The 22,583-nt window shown below is 43.1% G+C and overlaps 1 protein-coding gene across 2 annotated transcripts in view; it reads right to left on the bottom strand.

Moving 5' to 3' along the window:
* spag17 (sperm associated antigen 17) overlaps positions 1 to 22,583 on the bottom strand; it is a 207,179-nt gene that overhangs the window by 165,034 nt on the left and 19,562 nt on the right. For both annotated transcript variants that reach the window (XM_055644261.1, XM_055644262.1), the window contains exons 7-13: positions 19,404 to 19,581; positions 16,412 to 16,603; positions 13,486 to 13,664; positions 8,729 to 8,863; positions 7,802 to 7,874; positions 5,227 to 5,336; positions 3,135 to 3,272 (exon numbers count right to left, since the gene is read on the bottom strand). In XM_055644261.1, coding sequence (XP_055500236.1) covers positions 3,135 to 3,272; positions 5,227 to 5,336; positions 7,802 to 7,874; positions 8,729 to 8,863; positions 13,486 to 13,664; positions 16,412 to 16,603; positions 19,404 to 19,581 — 1,005 coding nt within the window. The remainder of the gene's footprint in view (positions 1 to 3,134; positions 3,273 to 5,226; positions 5,337 to 7,801; positions 7,875 to 8,728; positions 8,864 to 13,485; positions 13,665 to 16,411; positions 16,604 to 19,403; positions 19,582 to 22,583) is intronic.

The raw sequence follows: 22,583 nt of genomic DNA, 5'->3' as shown, positions 1-22,583 counted from the left end.
CTGAGGATGAGGATTTCCTGGAATGTATACAAGATGGTTTTCTAAGCCAATATGTAGAAGAATCAACTATAGTGCAGGGCATCCTAGACTAGGTATTGTGAAATGAGGAAGGATTAGTTAGCAATATTGTTGTGCAAAGCCCCTTGAGCAACAGTGACCATAATATGGTAGAATTCTGCATTAAGATGGAGAGATACACTGTTTAAATTAGAAAAAAGGGTCCAGAACTTAAAGAAAGGAGACTTTGATGGCATGAGATGGGAATTGGCTAGGATAGATGGGCAAATGAGACTTAAAGGGTTGCAATGTCAACGATTTAATGATCGTATGGGAGAATTAAAACAATTGTTCATCCCTGTCTGGCGTAAAAATAAAACATGGCTCAACCGTGGCTAACAAGGGAAATTAGGGATTGTGTTAAATCCAAGGATGAGCCATATAAATTCGCCAGAGGAAGCAGCAAAAGTGAGAGAAATTTAGAATTCAACAGAGGAGGATGAACGGATTAATTAAGAGGCGGATAATAGAGCATGTAAGAAAACTTGCGGGAAATATACAAACTGACCGCAAAAGCTTCTTTAGATATGTGAAGAGGAACAGATTAATGAAGACAAATGTAGGTCCCTTACAGTCAGAAACAGCTGGATTAATAATGGAAATCAAGGAAATGGCAGACAAGTTAAACAAATAATTTGACTCTGGACTTCCTTCACTAACAAAAACACAAACAATCTCACAGAAATACTAGTGGACCAAGGATCTAGTGGGAGGGAGGAACTGAAGGTAATTCACATTAGTCAGGAAATGGTGTTGGGTAAACTGTTGGGACTGAAGGCAGATAAATCCCCAGGGCCTGATGGTCTGCATCCCAGAGTACTCAAGGAGGTGGCCCTAGAAATCGTGGATGCATTGGTGATCATTTTCCAATGTTCTCTTGACTCTGGATCAGTTCCTGTGGACTGGAGGCTAGCAGGGAATTATGAACCAGTTGGCCTGACATCGGTAGTGGGGAAGATACTTGAGTCGATTATTAAAGATGTTATAGCAGCGCATTTGGAAAGCAGTGATGGGATCGGTCAAAGTCAGCATGGATTTATGAAGGGGAAATCATGCTTGACTAATCTTCTAGAATTTTTTGAGGATATAACAAGTAGAATGGATAAGGGAGAGCCAGTGGATGTGGTGTATCTGGACTTTCAAAAAGCCTTTGACAAGGACCCACGCAAGAGATTAGTGTGCAAAATTAGAACACATGGTATTGGGGGTAGGGTATTGACATGGATAGAGAACTGGTTGGCAGACAGGAAGCAAAATGTAAGAATTAACGGGGCCTTTTCAGAATGGTAGGCAGTGACTAATGGGGTGCTGCAAGGCTCAGTGCTGCGACCCCAGTTATTTACAATATATATTAACAATTTAGACGAAGGAATTAAATGTAGTATCTCCAGGTTTGCGAATGACACAAAGCTGGGTGGCAGTGTGAGCTGCATGGAGGATGCTATGAGGCTGCAGGTTGACTTGAATAGGTTGGGTGAGTGGGCAGATGCAGATACAGTATAATGTGGATAAATGTGAGGTTATCCACTTTGGTGGCAAGACCAAGAAGGCCGATTATTATCTGAAAGGCGTAGGAAAGAACTGCAGATGCTGGTTTAAATCGAAGGTAGACACAAAATGCTGGAGTAACTCAGCGGGACAGGCAACATCTCTGGAGAGAAGGAATGGTGACATTTCGGGTCGAGACCTTTCATCAGACTGAAGAATTGGTTAAGAAGGAACTGCAGATGCTAGAAAATCGAAGTACACAAAAAAGCTAGAGAAACTCAGTGGGCGGAGCAGCATCAATGGAGCGAAGGAAATAGGCAACATTTTGGGCCGGGTCTGAAGAAGGGTTTCGGCCCGAAACGTTGCCTATTTCCATCGCTCCATCGATGCTGCTGCACCCGCTGAGCTTCTCCAGCTTTTTTGTGTACCATCAGACTGAAGAGGCCTGGACTGCCTGTCTTGCTGAGTTACTCCAGCATTTTGTGTCTACCTTCGATTATCTGAATGGTATCAGATTAGGAAAAGGGGACTTGACACCTGGGGTCCTTGTTCATCAGTCATTTAAAGTAAGCATGCAGGTACAGCAGGTAGTGAAGAAAGTAAATTGCATGTTGGCCTTCATAACCAGAGGATGTGCGTATAGGAGCAAGGAGGTACTGCAGTTGTACAGGGCCCTGGTGAGACCGTACCTGGAGTATTGTGTGCAATTTTGGCCGCCTAGTTTGAGGGAGGACATTCTTGCTATTGAGGGAGTGCAGTGTAGGTTTACCAGGTTAATTCCCAGGATGGCAGGACTGACATATGAATGAATGTATCAACTGGGCTTTAGAAGGATGAGAGGGTATCTTATAGAAACATATAAAATTCTTGAGGGATTGGACAGGCTAGATGCAGGAAAAATGTTCCTGATGTTGTGGGAGTCCAGAAACAGGGGCCACAGTTTAAGAATAAGGGTTAGGCCATTGAGGACTGAGATGAGGAAAAACATTTTGACCGGGAGAGTTGTGAATCTGTGTAATTCTCTGCCACAGAAGGCAGTGGAGGCCAATTCACTGGATGTATTCAAGAGAGAGTTAGATACAGTGGCTCCTCGGGCTAATGGAATAGGGGAGAAAGCAGGAATGGGGCACTGATTTTGGATGATCAGCGATGATCATATTGAATGGCGGTGTTGGCTCGAAGGGCTGAATGACCTATCCATGCATCTATTTTCCATGTTTCTATAGAGGTAGGATTTAAGTGACAGAGGTAGGATTTAAAGGAGACCTTACAAAGAGGTTGGTACATATAAGGAATGAGCTGGCAGAAGAAGTGCAAGAGATGGGCACAATGACAACATTTAGAAGACACAGTGGATTGTAATGGTGGAGAGGGATACAGATCAACTGCAAGCAAACAGCAACAGCTCAGGAAGGTATCTTGGTCAGCATCACCTCTTTCAATGCTGTATGGGTTTATGACTTTTAGAATACGTTTTGTTAGCACTGTATGACACTTTAGCACTACATGGCACTTTAAATGAGAATACAGTAAATGACGTGAATTATGGAGCAAGCATTTTTTGTTTTGAGATGTTGGCATTTTGGTACCTTTTTCTCAGCTTCAGATATGGAGAGACTAAGCACAGTCGATATTAAATGATCTACCAGACTCTGCTCCAGACCATCTTTTCTTGGTTTCGGAACAATTTCACATGGAGGAGTTAGATTTTCTTCCGTTGCAACAACCTGCACATAACACAGTCATCAATGTTCATTAAGTGTTTGGAAACTCTCTCAGAGCAACAGTTACTTCATTCACATCAAATTCTAGGTATAAGGGTAATTATGCCGATCATTTATATTCCAACATTAAAAAGGTGAAATATTTTGCATTATAAAGGCAAAATCATTTGTTCTATTAGACTCAGTCAGCTATAAAAAAAGACAAAGCCTTGGTCAGCTATAAAAAAAGACACAAAGTGCTGGAGTAACTCAGTGGCACTGGACAACATGGTTAGGTGTCGATACAGGTCGGGACACTTCTCCAGACTCTCAACTCTATGTGCACCTGTTAAAATAGCTAAAGATAGACCAAAGTGCTGGAGTAACTCAGCGGGTCAGGCAACATCTCTGGAGAACATGGGTAGGTGACGTTTCGCAGAGAGCTTGGAGTAACTTAGCGGGTTAGGTAGCATCTGTGGAGGACATGGATAGGTGACATTTCACAGGGTGCCGGAGTAACTCAGTGAATCAGGTAGCATCTCTGGCGAAAATGGATGGGATACTGCTTGGGTTGGGACCCATTCATCCTGGCTAGTTGGATGAAGAAGTTATGGGGATGTTGATATGTATAGGTGACATTTCGGGTCAGGACCTTTCTATTATTGTAAAATGCAGTTTCTGAGGACAGAAGGAACATCCAAAGTACCTACAAAAATTAGTCCACATGCTAGATTTCTCTTGTGGAACCTGTTGCCCTCTCTTGCCATTCCCACAATATTGAAATGCCCATCTTGTTGCATCAGATGGACCCAGAAGTTAGGACTCAGGAAAGGCCCCACAAAAATTCTTGGCAGCAAAACTCCTCTGTAAACTGAGGACAGCCAGAGATATCCCACCAGCATTGCCGACTTTCAATAATCAAAGAAAACTATCAATGTTTCTGACTATCATAAAGATATAAATACTATTAAAGATTAAGCAATTGACAAAGTTTAAAAAGGTAACATTGTTAAAAATTCAACTAAAACATTTTAATAATTTTTAAAAAGTGATACAAAATACAGTTAAAATATAGTAACATAATGTCAAGGAAGCAACAATGATGCATCACACAAGACAAATTACCAACATCATTTTGGACCTCAACTAAAAGTTTTGTGTGTTTTCAACACAGTGACAAAATAATGCAACGTTCCTCCCACATTTCCTTCACCAAAACCTTTCTTTAAATCTTGAGAACCAAATATAAATGATTAAAAGCTTAATTAGGCTAACCATTCCTACAAAATTATCATCAGTTTAGGATAAAGCTCCGAACACCTCGTTATTGAAATAAATATCATATAGCGAAACATCAACTCAAATTAATTTAGTTTAGAGATGCCGCATGGCAACTGGCCCTTTCGACCAATGAGCCAACAGAGACCTGTTTTCACTAGGTCTATGTAATCCCACTTTCCCACCCACTGCCGACACACCAGGAGCAATTTACAGAAGCCAATCAACCTGCACGTCTTTGACACATGAGAGGAAACCGGAGCACCCAGAGGAAACCCACTTGGCCACAGCAAGAACGTTCAAACTCCACACAGACAGCACATGAGGACAGGATTGAACTCTAGCGCTGTGAGGCATCAGTTCCACCAGCTGTTCCATTGTGCCACCCTAAATTGTGTATGGTATCAAAGAAAGACAATAGAAAATAGACAATAGGTGCAGGAGTAGGCCATTCGGTCCTTCGAGCCAGCACCGCCATTTAATGTGATCATGGCTGATCATCCCCAATCAGTACCCCGTTCCTGCCTTCTCCCCATATCCCCTGACTCTGCTATTTTTAAGAGCCCTATCTAGCTCTCTCTTGAAAGCATCCAGAGATTTCCACAGACTCACAACTCTCTGTGAGACAATAGACAATAGTGAGACAATAGGCAAGGTTTGCTAACAATGTGCAATGATGTTACTAAATTCAGATACAAACCTGTTCCAACACACAGTGTAATATTAAAGGCACAGAGAGACTCTCCAGGGGTATTAGGCTCATTAGATCATTATAATACCTCATATCGACTTGTTGGTATGTTGAAGTGTCTATTTAAAACAAAACAATTATTTATTACGTTTGCAATGTAGTGTGCATAGGAATTAATGAAAACAAACTTTGAAATAATCACAATCATTTGCCCTTTACTATTCAGATTTAAAAAAATACAGTGATACCATTTCTCCTAAAATGCTGCACTTGCAAATGAAGGGTCTAAAGAAGGGTTTCTGCCCGAGTCGTTGCCTATTTCCTTCGCTCCATAGATGCTGCTGCACCCGCTGAGTTTCTCCAGCATTTTTGTGTACCTAGTGAGAGTTTAATGTTTGGTGCAGCAGCATTAGATTATAAAGAAAGCAGAGTGGTATGAGATAAAAATTGGGTGAGGTTGTGGTGTTGTGAATGTTCATACAGAATACTGTTAAAGTAATGTACATGAATATTAGAGATGCAAAAGTGAGTACACAAAATTGGACATTGGTCTGCTGGCTTTAAGTTGTGAAAAGGTTTTAACATGTCTCGATTTTGTTCCTCTTGGAAACTAGCACAAAATATGGAGGTATTAACCATCTTACTCAAATTAACTAATAAAAGACACAAAGCACAAGAGCATCTCAGTGGGTCAGGCAGCATCTGTGGAGAACATGGATAGGTGACGTTTCACAGAGTGCTGGAATAACATAGAAACATAGAAATTAGGTGCAGGAGTAGGCCATTCGGCCCTTCGAGCCTGCACCGCCATTCAATACGATCATGGCTGATCATCCAACCCAGTATCCCGTACCTGCCTTCTCTCCATACCCCCTGATCCCCTTAGCCACAAGGGCCACATTTAACTAAGCGGGTCAGGCAGCATCTGTGGAGAACATGGATAGGTGATGTTTCACAGAGTGCTGGAGCAACTCAGAGGGTCAGGCAGCATCTCTGGAGAACATGGATAGGTGACGTTTCACAGAGTGCTGGAGTAACTCAGCAGGTCAGGCTCCATCTCTGGAGAACATGGATAGGTGACGTTTCACAGGGTGCTGGAGTAACTCAGCGGGTCAGGCAGCATCTCTGGAGAACATGGATAGGTGACGTTTCACAGAGTGCTGGAGTAACTCAGCGGGTCAGGCAGCATCTCTGGAGAACATGGATAGGTGACGTCTTGGTTGGAACCCTTTTTCAGATTGATTGTGGTTGGGGGGTGGGGAGGTGGGGAAAAGAAAGCTGTAATAAAGGAGACAGTAGGATAAAGCCTGGCAAGTAATAGGTGAATACAGGTGAGGGGGGAGGGGGGGGGGGGTTGATAGGCAGATGAGTGGACAAAGGCCCGAGATACTTGTTCCCTGTTTCAACATCAAATGAACTAACGTTGGGAAAATACCACATGGCAGAATGATAAATCATGGCCTCATGGTGCAACAAAACCTTCGTCCGTTTCATTGATCATTGCTATGGTGAAGGCAGGTCCAATGGCTTTCTGCCGTGCAGCCTATATATAAACTGTACCCTTTCCCTTGAGAAATTACTCTTCGAAAAATGTATTTCCCCTCCAGCTAACTATAAGAAGTTAAAGACAGCACAAAATTAAACTCTGAAGATTATTGAGAGTAGGGCCTAGCTGTGTGACCTGAGCTTGTTGGGAGCTAACGATATGCATTAAGCTTGCATCAGGCCTATTTTCTGCCAGAACATTCAGATGTGGGTCAGGCTGGGATGTGCTGGATTCATTTAGAACAAAGAAGATAAAGGAACAGGCCCTTTGGCCCACAATGTCTGTGTCAAACATGATGCCAAGATAAACTAATCCCCTCTGCCGGCGTGGGATCCATATCTCCCAGCATTTCCATGTGCCTATCTGACTGCCTTTTAAACACCACTATCGTATGTGCCTCCACCACCACCTCTGGCAGTGTGTTTCAGGCACCCACCATCCTCTGTGTAAAGAAAACTTGTCCCACACATCTCCTTGAGATTTTGCCCCTCTCACCCTTAAGCTGTGTGCTGGAGTCTTTGTGAGGGATGTGACCCAGGTTGCAAGGGTTCGTCTCTGTTGTAGAGTTTAAGCATGACTCTGTGCCAGTGACAACATGCAGCATGGACAAATCTTTTTTGGCTAGATGTAGAACCAAGGAACTGCAGATGCTGGTTTACAGGAATGGACACAAAGTGCTGGAGTAACTCAATGGGTCAGGCTGCAGCTCTGGAGAACGTGGATAGGTGACATTTCAGGTCGGGACTCTTCTTCGGACTCAAGAAGTCTGAATAAGAGTCCCGACCCAAAACATCACCTATCCATGAATCTTTTTTGGCTGCTGGGTACACCAATGCTACCATTACCCACACTACGGCGATGTTAGATCAACTCTCCAATCAAAAACAAGGCATCATTTTGCTGTTGGTGGACTGGAGCTGATGAATCACTGAAGGAACTCATTACCTATGTTCAAAAAGCAAAAAAGAATTGGTGGTTTTCACCAACTGGAAATGTTAATTAAAAGATGTTAACCACACAACATAATGAATCAGATACCTGGCTCGGGAGAAAGTGACAATTGGACTGAGGATTGCTTCAACCTGCTGATAGGAGTCTGAAGTCCAAGCAACTGTAGGAGTAACAAACACAAAGTGCTTTAAAGCCAAGAGTAACTCACGGAATTTCACCTGCTTTATCTCACTGTTTTATTCATCTTTAATCCCGGTTTAACTGCTTTATTGATCATATTATGGCCATGTTTAACCATCATAGCGTTTCTTGCATTCTGGTTCTTTCAATTTATTTCAGTACCTCCCACCTATTTTCTTTGCATTTTTGCACGGCTTACAACCAACGTATGTTCACATTGGCTCCTAAATCAAGTACAAATATATGAAGTCAAGAATGTTTAAAGAAAAATTATTTCTGATTGGAGTGCATCTGTTCTGTGTATTCTGAACGACTTCCTTAAAAGTCTGACATTGCAATTCATTGACTCCATTACCTAATGATAATTTTATTTAAATTATATGAAAACTATAATTTAAAATTTTAATCAGCATTTATAATTTGGGTAATATAATCAAAATATTTAACAGAAAATAATAAAGTGAATCAGGGTGGCACAGTGGTGCATCGGGCAGTTGCTGCCTTACAGCGCCACAGACCCGGGTACGATCCTGACCTCGGGTGCTGTCTGTGTGGAGTTTGCACGTACTTCCTGTGAGCACACGGCTTTCCTCCGGGTGCTCCGGTTTCCTCCAGCATCCCAAATAGATGTGGGATTGTAGGTTAATTGAGTCTGTAATTTACCCCTAGTCTGTGGGTAGAGGATGAGAAAGTGGGATAACATCGAACTAGTGAATGGGTGATCAATGATCCGCATGGACTCGGTGGGCCAAAGGGCCCGTTTCTATGCTGGATCTTTCCTTTCCTTTCCTTTCATTTCATTTGCAATAGAACATTTTTGATATGTTGCTTTACCTCTTCATATTTTGAAGCTTCTGGGACTGTAATCATCTTGACATTGAGCACATAATTCTTATACTGTCGTCTCCATTCTTCACAATCGTATATCATGGTAGCAATATCTTCAAATATTGCTGCACCCAGCTCCACCTGACAAGAAATAAATAAAAGTATTTAAAAAACATGCCAAGGAAAATTCAGCAAGGTGTTAATGGCAAAATGCCACAACATACAGGATGTAAACAGTCGTAAAAAATAAAATTTCACAATGACATAGGTTTAAACATAAAACATTACAGAACAGGTATAGGCACTTCGGCCCTCAATGCCTGTGCTGAACATGATGCCACATGAAGCTAATCTCCTCTGCCTGCACGTGATCCGTATCGCTCCATTCCCTGCATCTTTCTGTGAACATTCAAAAGCCTCATAAACGCCACTGTTATATCTGCCTCCACCACCACCCGTGGCTGCATGTTCCATGCATCTCCTTCAATCTTTGTCCCTCTTACCTTATGACAAAGCTCACTAGTCTTTGATTCTTCCACCCTGGGAAAAAACTGGTCTGATGTTTCTCATCATTTAATATACTGTATTTCTATCAGGTCTCTCCTCGGCCTCCCATGCTTCAGAGAAAACAATCAAAGTTTGTGCAACTTATATGAGTGTATAAACCAGTGGCTTCTACCCTCTAATCCATGCAACATTCTGGTAAACCTCTTCCCCAAAGCCTCCACAGCCTTCATGTAATGGGGGCAAATAGAACTGTCAACAATTTGGTTTGGATTTTATTTAGATTATTTCAATGCTTTGGTGAATAGCACAACATCCTCCACCACTGAATAATCTTGAATTAAACTAAATTCAGCTACCATCACAGTCAAGTCAAGTCAAGTTTATTTGTCACATACACATACGAGATGTGCAGTGTGAAAACCTGTCATTATGCTTTGGAGTTTAACGAATAAAATGAACTCTTGAGCTGGAGGGAAATGGACAGAATTAATGGAGTCAACAATTATTAAATATTTATCAGTGTATTTTTTAAAGCAGCGACAATGACATGGTGTGATTATTAGGAATGAAATACAAAGGGAAGAGAAAGCAGGAAACCAAAAAAATCACTGGAAATCTTTAGGCAAACATTACTAGCCATGCAACACTGTAACAAGCTTCATATTTAAAATGCAAAAGGCATGATGGAAATATTACCAGGGACCATCTAAATTATATTTGAGGATAACTCAATAGATCTAGTGGGGAATAAATCAAGTTATTCAAATAGTTTGTATTAATGTTTAATTTAAGACATTTTCTGGAAATTAATGAGAAGTTCTTTAAATCTGGTAATATTTACAGCCTCTCATCCATCACGAAACCGGCCTGAGGTGAAAACCAATGCATCATTGCGCATGGCACTTCAAGCATTCTACCGAACCTTGTGGTTTAGAACATAATACATCACAAAGGTACACAAAAATGCTGGAGAAACTCAGCAGGGGCAGCAGCATCTATGGAGCAAAGGAAATAGGCGACGTTTCGGGCCGAAACCCTTCTTCAGACTGATCGGGGGGTGGGGAGAAGGGGGAAAGGAAAAAGGAGGAGGAGCCCGAAGGCGGGGGGATGGGAGGAAACAGCTCGAGGGTTAAGGAAGGGGAGGAGACAGCAAGGACTAACAAAATTCGGAGAAATCAATGTTCATGCCCCCAGGATGCAGACTCCCCAAGCGGAATATGAAGTGCTGTTCCTCCAATTTCCGGTGTTGCTTACTCTGGCAATGGAGGAGACCCAGGACAGAGAGGTTGGATTGGGAATGGGAGGGGGAGTTGAAGTGCTAAGCCACCGCGAGTTCAGGTAGGTTATTGTGGACTGAGCGGAGGTGTTCGGCGAAACGATCGCCCAACCTCCGCTTAGTCTCCCCGATGTAATTCAGCTGACATCTAGAGCAGCGGATGCAGTAGATGAGGTTGGAGGAAATACAGGTGAACCTTTGTCGCACCTGGAACGACTGTTTGGGTCCTTGAATGGAGTCAAGGGGGGAGGTGAAGGGACAGGTGTTGCATTTCTTGCGGTTGCAACGGAAAGTGCCCGGGGAGGGGGTGGTACGGGAGGGAAGGGAAGAATTGACAAGGGAGTTGTGGAGGGAACGGTCTTTGCGGAAGGCAGACATAGGGGGAGATCAGAAGATGTGGCGAGTGGTGGGGTCACGTTGGAGGTGGCGGAAATGGCGGAGGATTATTTGTTGTATTTGCTGGCTGGTGGGGTGAAAGGTGAGGACTAGGGGGACTCTGTTGCGAGTGCGGGGATGGGGAGAGAGAGCAGTGTTGCGGGGTATGGATGAGACCCTGGTGCGAGCCTCATCTATGGTGGCAGTGGGGAATCCCCGTTCCCTGAAGAACGAGGACATTTCCGATGCCCTGGTGGTGGATCTTCCTGTGGATTAAATATAATTGGTGTCCATTGCAGGTATGGGTTAGTGAGGCCTGAAGTTCAGGGATTGTCGATGTGAGGTCCTGCTGGTGCCGGCGCATCGCGACCAGGGTGGATCTCAGTGCCCGGTTGGAGAATTGCTGGGTATGCCGGTGGATGGCCAGTCGGTACCTCTTTCACCCCACCAGCCGGCAAATACAACAAATAATCCTTCGCCATTTCCGCCACCTCCAACGTGACCCCACCACTCGCCACATCTTCCCATCTCCCCCTATGTCTGCCTTCCGCAAAGACCGCTCCCTCCGCAACTCCCTTGTCAATTCTTCCCTTCCCTCCCGTACCACCCTCTCCCCGGGCACTTTCCATTGCAACCGCAAGAAATGCAACACCTGTCTCTTCACCTCCCCCCTCGACTACATTCAAGGACCCAAGCAGTCGTTCCAGGTTCACCTGTATCTCCTCCAACCTCATCTACTGCATCCGCTGCTCTAGATGTCAGCTGATTTACATTGGGGAGACTAAGCGGAGGTTGGGCGATCGTTTCGCCGAACACCTCCGCTCAGTCTGCAATAACCTACCTGAACTCCCGGTGGCTCAGCACTTCAACTCCCCCTCCCATTCCCAATCTGACCTCTCTGTCCTGGGTCTCCTCCATTGCCAGAGTGAGCAACACCGGAAATTGGAGGAACAGCACCTCATATTCCGCCTGGGTTGCTTGCGTCCGAATGGCATGAACGTTGAATTCTCCCAGTTTTGCTAGCCCTTGCTGTCTCCTCCCGTTCCTTAACCCTCGAGCTGTCTCCTCCCACCCCCCCGCCCTCGGGCTCCTCCTCCTCCCTTTTTCCTTCCTTCTCCCCCCCACCCACCATCAGTCTGAAGAAGGGTTTCGGCTCGAAACATTGCCTATTTCCTTCGCTCCATAGATGCTGCTGCACCCGCTGAGTTTCTCCAGCATTTTAGTGTACCTTCGATCTTCCAGCATCTGTAGTTCCTTCTTGAACACATAGTACATCACAATGTCTGTGCTGAACTTCCACACTTTCAGTCAATTGAATCTGAATCATATATTTTCTTGAATAGGTGCCGACAGGTCTTCCATTATTTAGGTTTAGGTTTATTAGGTTTACCGAGCTTTGTTGTGCATGCTATCCAACCCAATTGGATATAGTGTCGTAGAGTGTCATAAATGCGATCAAATCGAACTCAAGAACAATAGGTGGAGCAAAGGAGAAGATACACAGTGCAGAACATAGTTCTCGGCATTGTAGTGCATCAGTTCTGGAGACAATGTCCAATGTCCACAATGGGGTAGAGGCGAATGGGACAGTATCCTAGCTTACGGAAGGACCATTAAGAAACTTGATAACTGATGGTAATAAGCAGTTCTTGAGTCTGGTGGTGTGCACTTTCAAGTTTATGTATCAACTGCCAATGGAAGCAGGAAAAAAGAATGTCCAGGGTGGGACAATTTTTTGATTATGTCCTCCAGAGATACTGTCTTACCCACTGAGTTACCCCCAGCACTTTTGCTTTGATTATGTTGGCTGCTTTCCCAGGCAACATGAGGTATAGATGGTGTCAATGGCAGGAAGTCCGGTCAGTGTGATGGACTGGGCTACTTCTGCAACTCTCCCCAATTTCTTGTGATTTTGGCAGAGTTATTCCCAAAGGAAGCTGTGATGCAAACTGACAGAATGCTTCAGTTAATGATTAAGTACAGAAAATATCCAATATTTTTCAATTATAGTTTGAATTTGTTGTGCGCACCTACCGGCAAAGTTACGCATGAGAAAGTTTAAAGATTTAAAAGTGGATTCAGCTGTAGATTTAGAAGCAATAAAATGGATGCTTTCACCTTTCTCCTATGACACTAACAATGTTTTTGCCCTTCTTCCATAACACTGGCGAGATAACAGCACAAATACATGAATATTTATATCATAGATATAAACAATCAGAAGAATGTTCAGACAACGGTTCTTTCCCTTTGCTCTACTGATTGCAATGTACAAACAATCGATGAACAAGGTCAAAAACAAGAGTGCTTGAATCTGCAGAAAAATAGCTTATTTAGCATAACCATATATGGGCTAACCTTTCCTCTCTCAGAAGAACCTGTCAATCTTAACAGGCAAGAGGATGTACAATGCTCTGTAAGATAAAGTATTGCTTAATTGGGGTATAAATATATCTGCTTGAACATTACCTCTTTGTGTGGGGACAGAGTGACTCTGTATAGTCTGTATTTTACATACTGTAAGCGATGGCCACGCCCACCTGGGCGAAATAAAGATTTTACTACTTGATTACTAATTTTTATTGCATTTTGAGTTGATACTGACCTTTGTATCATCAGTCCAATCATCTGGTAACATATCCTCTCTCACAGTACACTGGAGTCTGGCAATATCAAACAGTTTAGATCCAAGAATTCCACTATTCAGAACTGGCTCCAAGTAGTTCCAAAAAAATTCCAGACTTTTGATGGCCTTCTCTTTCTGCTCTATCTCTGCTTCAGTAACTACAAACAGCAATGATTTTGAAAGAAATGTGTTATACATGTTCTTAAGGATACTTTACATTTGTGGTGGTGTCTTATTGCACTCCCCACCGCTCTTAAACACATCACTCCACACTTATCAGGATTACAATACACGGGGCTTTTGGTTTAAAAAAAAAAGACACAAAGTGCCGGAGAAACCCAGTGGGTCAGGCAGCATTTCTGGAGAACATGAATAAGTAACATTTTGGGTCGGGACCCTTCTTCAGACTCTCTGCCTGACCCGCTTAGTTACTAGAGCATTTGTACCTTTTTTTACTAACCAGTAATTGCAGTTTCTTTTATGGCCATTTGGTAAATCCGTTTCCAAAAAAGATACATTAATATTCTGAGCAAACTGAACATAGAGTCATGGACTCGTAATCATGCTGCAAATAAACAGTTTCTTCCACACATGCTGACCATACAGTCCCTATCAATGCTAATCCCATTTACCAGCACTTGGTCTGTAGATGATTATGCTTCGGTGAGTCAGTGTGCATCTAAATGCATCTTAAATGTCGTTGAAGCACCTGCCTCCATTTTCTCACCTTGGATTCCAGAATGCAATCACCCTGTGACTACAATACATTTTTCCACAAATCCCCTTAAGTCTGTATCACTTTACATCTCTGCCCTATGGACATAGACACCTTTGTTTTGGTGGAAAGTTTCTTACGATTGTTGGACTTCATTCTTTGGAGCGTGTGAGGCTGAGGCTGATGAAGCTGGGGAGATGCAGTCTTTTATGCAGGGTAGGGGAATCAAGAACCACAGGGCATAGGTTTAAGGTGAGAGAGGAATGATTTAATAGAAAACCAAGGGGCAACGTTTTCCACGCAGAGGTACCAAAGGAAGTAGTTAAGACAGGTACTATAACAACATTTAGAAGATACAGTATTTGAACAGGTACATGATTAGGAAAGGTTTAGAGGTATATGGGCCAAACGCCAAGTAGGTGGGACTATGGTAGATGTGGCATGTTGGCAAGTTGGGCCGAAGGGTCAGTGCCGTGCATGCCGCATTGGTAGTTTACACCCCAATGGTTTTGGCATTATATTTTACTATGTCAGATAACCTAACGATGTTACCAAACTTACCTTCAGCGGCGCTGCAGTTCTCCCACTGGCCGTGTGCGCGACTTTAGAGGGGGACGGGATTAAAATCGAGTTTTCTAGTGCATGTCGGAGGTGGATTTCCTCGGGCTGCTAGCTGCTGAATAAAAATCGATCCGACTTCCGTTCCCAATTTTTTAAATCGCGAGACAATTTAATAATTTGATTAAAATAAAAAGTGATTTCTAACGCCCTCAATGCCTACAACGTGACGGATCGCATGAATGGGACGAAATAACGGGCAAGTCGTATATTTTACATATGAACGTGCTTCTTGGGATGGCTTTAATCAAATTTTACGCTGCGAAAATGTGATTTGGGTCCCATACGAACCGGCAGTGTTTTTGCTGCCGATATGGAGTTCAAATTCACTTCAAATGCAACGTTCCAATCGATCGTGTTCCAAAAAAATCCACTCGCAAGATGATTTAAATGCTCTTTTTTTTGGACAATCATGTCATAGAGCATCTTTTTTTATTTTAATTTATTGTCTTCATTTTTGTGTTATTTTTGTGTTATTGTCTACCCACAGTTAATATTTTTATACTAAATATCAGTTTTAGTCCCATGTATTGTGCACAAAAATAATAATTTTGATTATATTTAGTGGATGTTTCTTGATTAATTTATGGGAATTAAACATCAAATTCCTTCCATCTGGCATATGAATTCATGTTAGTGAGATTTAAAAATCATGTTATATTGTGAATTCTTGTGTGAATGGGATTAGTTTGTTATTTGGATACTTAGGCTATTTAAAAAATATATCCTTTTCTTAAGAAATGGAATCTACAGGACATTCTTAATGGGAAAGTAGTGGGCAGAAAGGCATGTCATGTGTGGTTTGAAGAGCAAAAACTTGTAGTTTACAATGCCAAAATTGAAAAGTTGAGGAAAAACAAGGTGTACAGAGTTGCTTATTGGTTACAATCTGAGGAGTATGATGATGCTACTGATTATGATATGCCAATGTACCAGCTAGCAACTGATCTTCTCCATAAAGACTTGGTCTATTGCTAGAAATTTTAATTTATTTACCTATCTGTTATGGACTTACAGCATATATTACAATAATATTAAAGTTCTGATCTTGAGAATACCACATTTTTGAATTTTCAAGGCAGTCTGGGTGTTTATTACTATTTCTGTCACAATGGTCAATTTTGTAATTGACTACAATTAGGTAATTAACTAATTATATGCTTGAATTTAAGGTCATCCAAGTAAGATGTTTGATATTTGTTTCAGAATGCTTCAATCTACTATAACTGAAAATTTCATTCAGTTCTCTTAATTTTTAAGAAAGTTATGGGCTTTTGACTGTCCTCGATCACAGCTTTTGTGTTAAGTCAATGCAAAAGCAATAGGGAACAAGATGCTAATTTCCGAGTATGAAAATGGCCATAACCTTTTAAATACTGAAGATATGAAAGTGAATTATGTGTCAAATTTAACTTCTTTTTATGCTTTATCTGATGGGATAAATTGCAGACTTGATTATTAAAATCTCAAAATTTTGTAACATTACTAGATAACCTATCCCTATGAATAATAAATCCTATTAATCAGACAGATCTCATCTGCATCTGACCTCAGAAAGGGCAACAAACAGACCTTCAAGTATCTCAGGGATTTGCTCCTCAGGTTCAATAATGTCCGTTTTCGGAGGGTTCTTATTCCTTTCATAACGGATTTTTATTACAGCAGATATATCAATTCCTAATTCTCCCAAGAGGAGGAGGAGCTGAAGATTTTGGAAACCTTGAATGATGATGTAGCGATGAGGACCATCATCAGGCTCGTCATCTATAAAGAAAAAAAATGTTAATGTGACGGCAGCTCTTCCTGTCTGATCTCATATCATGCATCGTTTCCTTCAATTGCAAGGCAGATATTGCAGCAGAATGTTATTGGACTAATCATTTTGAGATGTAGGAAGGATGCTGGTTTACAACAAAGATTGACACAAAAAGCTGGAGTAACCCAGCACGCCAGACGGCATCTCTGGAGAAAGGGAATAGGTGACGTTTCGAATCGAGACATTTATTCAGACTGGGTGTCCGGGGAAAGGGAAATGAGAGATATAGACAGTACCAGAGAAATGAATGGAAGATATGCAAAAAGCAAAGATAATCAAGGAAATGTGGAGCTCACAATGGTCCATTGTTGGCTGTGGGATAGGTGACAATGAGTATACAGACAGAGGAATTCACAGGATGACGGTAAAACTAGTACAATGACTAGGGTTGGGGAGGGTTGGAGAGAGAGGGGGTTGCAAGGGTTACATGAAGTGAGAAATCAATGCTCATACCAGTGGGGTGTAAGCTGCCCAGGCAAAATATGAGGTGCTGTTCCTCCAATTTGAGATGGGCCTCACTCTGACAGTGGAGGAGGCCCAGGACAGAAAGGTCAGTGTGGGAATGGGGGGAGTTAAGGTGTTTAACAACCGGGAGATCAGGCCTAGGCGGACTGAGCAGAGGTGTTCAGCGAAACGATCGCCGCTTGGTTTCGCCAATGTATAGGAGTCCACACCTGGAACAGAGGATACAGTAGATGAGTTTGGAGGAGGTGCAAGTGAATCTTTGCCTCACCAGAAAGGACTATCGGGGTCCCTGGATGGAGTCGAGGGAGGATGTATAGCGACAGGTATTGCATCTCCTGCGGTTGCAGGGAAAAGTACTTGCAGAGGGGGTGGTTTGGTTGGGAAGGGACATGTTAACCAGGGAGTTGCAGAGGGAATGGTCTCTGTGGAAAGCAGAAAGGGATGGAGATGGGAAAATGTGCCTAGTGATGGGATCCCATTGGAGATAATGAACATATCAGAGGATTATGTGCTGTATACGATGGCTGATGGGGTGGATGATGTGTGGACTGGGGGGACTGTCCCTGTTGTGACTGGGGGGAGGAGGAGCAAAGGCAGAACTGCGGGGTAACGAGGAGACCCGTGTGAGGGCCTCATCTATGATGGAAGAGGGAACCCCTTTTCCCTAAAGAATGGGGACAGATGTCTTGGTGTGGAACACCTCATCTCGGGAGAAGACGCAGCCTAAACAGAGGAATTGGGAGAAAGGGATTTGGAGGACTGGATTAATGATCAGGAGCTGCCTTCAAATATGTTTGGGCAGATGGGGAATTTAAATTCAATTAAATAGTTAAAACTGAAATTAAGATGGAAAATCGTCTGGTTCACTAATTTCCTTTAGTTTTTACTTATGGGATGGAATTGCTCAACTGCTTTCTGAAATGGGTTAGAAATCAAGTTGCGGACACAAGGAACTGCAGATGCTGGCTTACACAAGAGGACATAAAGTGCTGGAGTCTTTACTTTGCCAGGATTGCACACAAACTAAAGTATTTCACTGTACCTGGATACACGTGACAATAATGAACTAAACTAAACTAAGCTCAGCGGGTCAGGAGAACATCTCTGGAGGACATGAAGAGGCAATATTTTGGGCCGGGACCCTTCTCCAGACTCAAAACGTCACCTATCCATGTTCTTCGGAGATGCTACCTGACCCGCTGAGTTACTACATATAACCATATAACCATATAACAATTACAGCACGGAAACAGGCCATCTCGGCCCTACAAGTCCGTGCCGAACAAATCTTTTTTCCCTTAGTCCCACCTGCCTGCATTCGTACCATAACCCTCCATTCCCTTCTCATCCATATGCCTATCCAATTTATTTTTAAATGATACCAATGAACCTGCCTCCACCACTTCCACTGGGAGCTCATTCCACACCGCCACCACTCTCTGCGTAAAGAAGTTCCCCCTCATATTACCCCTAAACTTCTGTCCCTTAATTCTGAAGTCATGTCCTCTTGTTTGAATCTTCCCTATTCTCAAAGGGAAAAGCTTGTCCACATCAACACTGTCTATCCCTCTCATCATTTTAAAGACCTCTATCAGGTCCCCCCTTAACCTTCTGCGCTCCAGAGAATAAAGACCTAACTTATTCAACCTACCTCTGTAACTTAGTTGTTGAAACCCAGGCAACATTCTAGTAAATCTCCTCTGTACTCTCTCTATTTTGTTGACATCCTTCCTATAATTTGGCGACCAAAATTGTACACAATACTCCAGATTTGGTCTCACCAATGCCTTGTACAATTTTAACATTACATCCCAGCTTCTATACTCAATGCTCTGATTTATAAAGGCTAGCATACCAAAAGCTTTCTTTACCACCCTATTTATATGAGATTCCACCTTCAAGGAACTATGCACGGTTATACCCAGAAACAGCACTATCAGTCTGAGGAATGGTCACAAAACATCTTAAAACCAAACCAAACAAATTTAAATTCTAACCAAACAAGGGTCCCAATGCATCATCTGTCCATTTCTTCTACAGATGCTGCTTGACCTTCTGCATTCCTCCAGAACTGTATTTTGCACAAGATTTGCACAACAGCATTGGCTGTTCCTTGCAACTCCAATGTAGTGACTTAGATATCCCAGTCTCAATACACCCCAAGGATGAAGAGTGATTTGCAGCAAAAAAGACAATTCATATTTTGAAGTACATTCGGGTTATTTTCCATTGATGCTCAGTGTTACTTTTCTACACTGCATATAATTATGAATGGAGACTTACTAATGCATCTATCTATAAACTCCACTTCACCCCGCTTCAATAGTTTGGTGGTCTTTTTGGGTACTGGTGGTTCAGGAGATTTCCTTTCCACTTTGGCCTTCCCTTTGTTTGCAGACTTTCTGTCAGCTTTTTTCTTGCCAGCACTTTGTGAGATAGTTGTCTCTTCCTCTCCTGGAGCCTGTGCCAAGAAAAAAGGGAAATGGATTAAAATTTCAAAATGTCTTTGACACCAGGGCGATCATGGTGGTGCAGCGGTAGAGTTGCTGCCTTACAGCGAATGCAGCGCCAGAGACCCGGATTCGATCCCAACTACGGGTGCACTCTGTATGGAGTTTGTATGTTCTCTCCGAGACCTGCTTGAGTTTTCTCCGAGATCATCAGTTTCCTCCCACACTCCAAAGATGTACAGGTTTGTAGGTTGATTGGCCTGATGAATGTAAAAATGGTCCCTAGTGGGTGTAGGATAGTGTTAATGTGCAGGGATCGCTAGTCAGCGCGGACCCAGTGGGCCGAAGGGCCTGTTTCCGCGCTGTATCTTTACACTAAACTAAACAAAACCAAACCAGATTATTATAAAGCTCTGCCACCAACATGCAGCAAATTATACCAAATTAGTCTGCAGAAGGGTCCCAACCCAAAACGTCACCTATTCCTTTTCTCCAGATGCTGCCTGACCCGCTGAGTTACTCAAGCCTCTGCAGCTCCTTCCTACACCAAATGACACCTCCTGTATCTATCTATATATTACTAAAACGCTCATCTTGTTTTTTTTGCGTGTGTGCATGTGTGTGATATTCCAAAACCTCGCCAAAACGGTACACAATAGCGCTACAATATTTGGCCCACCTTACTCACCATTGTCCTGTGATGTAACAAAAACAAATTTAGTTCGGATTGATGTTATATTTTACGTTATTGATATTTTAAACTTTACAAAAAAAACTTTTCAAACCACTTTTCCACTTGCCCTGCTTGTCAGCCGCATTCATCGACATCACAATGACTTCACAATGGGTTCCCGAATCTCGTTTACATAATAAATCACGATTTAAAAAAAAAACTCAGTTTTAACCAAATTTTTCTGATTTCATTAATGGCTAATATTGTGTTATGTTATTTTAAAGCAAAATCCCGATTTTTGTTATGGGGAGGGGGGTGGGTTGGGTGGGGGGGGGTGGGTTGGGGTGGGTGGGATAGGGGGGAGGTCTCATTAAAAAAAATTGTGATTTTCATTGTGTGTGGGGTGGGATGGGATAGGGGGAGGTGATGAGTGGGGGAGCAGGGGGATAGAGGGAGAGGAGAGGGGTAGGGAGGGAAGAGGGAGGGGGGGGGGGATGTGGGGGAGGAGAGGAGGGAGAGTGGGCGAAGAGGGGGTTGGAGAGGAGGGGTGCAGTGGGGGAGCTAGGGAGTGGGGGATAAAGGGAGAGGAGGGCAGTGGGGAGGTGATGAGAGAGAATGGGGGAGTTGGATAGTAGGAGGTGAGGATTCGGGGAGCAGGAAGATAGAGGGGGGTAGGGAGGGGAAAGGGGTTATGGAGGGAAGGAGGGACTGAAGGTACGGGAAAGGAGAGAGAAGGAGAGGTGAGGGATGGGAGTGGGGAGGGGAGGAGGAGAGGGGAAAGGAGAGGGAGGGTGAAGAGGAGGGGGCGGGAATGCTGAGGGATGAGGGGGAATAGAGGAAGATACGGGTAGGAAGAGGGATGGCGAGGCACAGTTGATAGAGAGTTGCCATGACTCGCGTCACAACGAGGATCTCTGGTGTCACAACGGGAACCCCTCAGCCGCGTCTGCGCTGTTGGGGGCTATGGGTGAGTGGTGGAATATTACACTGGGAGAATGGGGCCCAACTTAGTCTAGTATTATATATGGCTCAATAAATGCAAGTGAAATTTAAAAACAGAAATATTTTTCATGTTAAATTAGTTGGAGTAAGTTATTACTTTGATTAGTTGATTGAAAGGTACAGCATGGTAACAGGCCCTTCGGCTCACTGGGTCCACGTCGAACATCGTTCACGTTAGTTCTGTTATCCCACTTTCTCACCCACTCCCTGCACACTAGGGGCACTTTATTGATTCAAGAGTCCAGACAGTTTAATTATCATATGTACTGACATGGAACAATGAAATTCTTACTTGCAGCAAAATTAGTACAAAAAACAAAACAAAAGCCCAAAGCCCCAAGACAGTTCATAGTTTGAAGGTTAGTTGGTGTTTGTGATGTTGTTTTTTAGGAATAAGATGTTCCTGAATCTGGAGGTCATGATATTCAGATTCCTAAATCTTTTCCCCAATGGCAGAAGTGAAATGAGAGGTTCAGGGGTGGTGTGGGTCTTTGACGATGTTGGCTGCCTTTTTGAGGCAGCGCCTCCCATAGATTCCTTCAATGGTGGGGCGTTCATTACTTGTGATGGACTGGGCAGTCCACCACTTTTTGGCACACCCTTGTAGTCCCTTTCCTCCTGTGTCCCTCTCCCTGGCTTTACATGTCATTCCTCCTCTTCTCACCTTATCCAAAACCCTTTTGTCTCCTTTTCATTCCTAGTCTTTGTCATTTACTTCTGCCATCTGCTAATCAAACTGCCCTCACCTACCAGTTGCCGCCCCCACGTTTCCAGCTTTCTTCACCTTTCTACAATCAGACTGACGAGACCCGACCCGAAACTTCACCTGTCCATTCTCTCCAGACGTGCTGCCTGACCCACTAAGTTACTTGAGCACTTTGTTTTTTATTTAAAAGATAAATCACGTTGCGCATGACTGCTTAGTCATAGTGCCATACTAACCAGTATGGCACATGCTCTTTCACCTAATTTGCCCATGATGACTAGGATGCCCCTTCTACACTGCCTGCCTGCGTGCAGCTCATATCCCTCTAAACCTTTCCTATCCATGTACCTGTCCAATGATACATACTTGTGATGCAAATTGCTCACATCTATATAATTAAAAGTCTGATCTTAACTACTTCCTGTCTGCACTGTATATTGATTTTAGAAAAAACGCTACCCTGTATCGTTGTGATTTTTGGCCATCTTACTCACAGTCCACCTCCACTGAGCCAGCCTTGAGGATTTTTCCCATCGATGAAAAATAAAAAAGTTATGTTTAAAAAACCTTGAGATCAGCTGATTGGTCCTCTCGCCTGTCAATCACCACGATGAAGGTAACACCCCCTTCCT

The sequence above is a fragment of the Leucoraja erinacea genome, chromosome 13, assembly GCF_028641065.1.
Source record: "Leucoraja erinacea ecotype New England chromosome 13, Leri_hhj_1, whole genome shotgun sequence".
Lineage (NCBI taxonomy): Eukaryota > Metazoa > Chordata > Chondrichthyes > Rajiformes > Rajidae > Leucoraja > Leucoraja erinaceus.
Note: the sequence above shows the minus strand (reverse complement) of the source record. Positions and strands in the feature narration are given on the sequence as shown.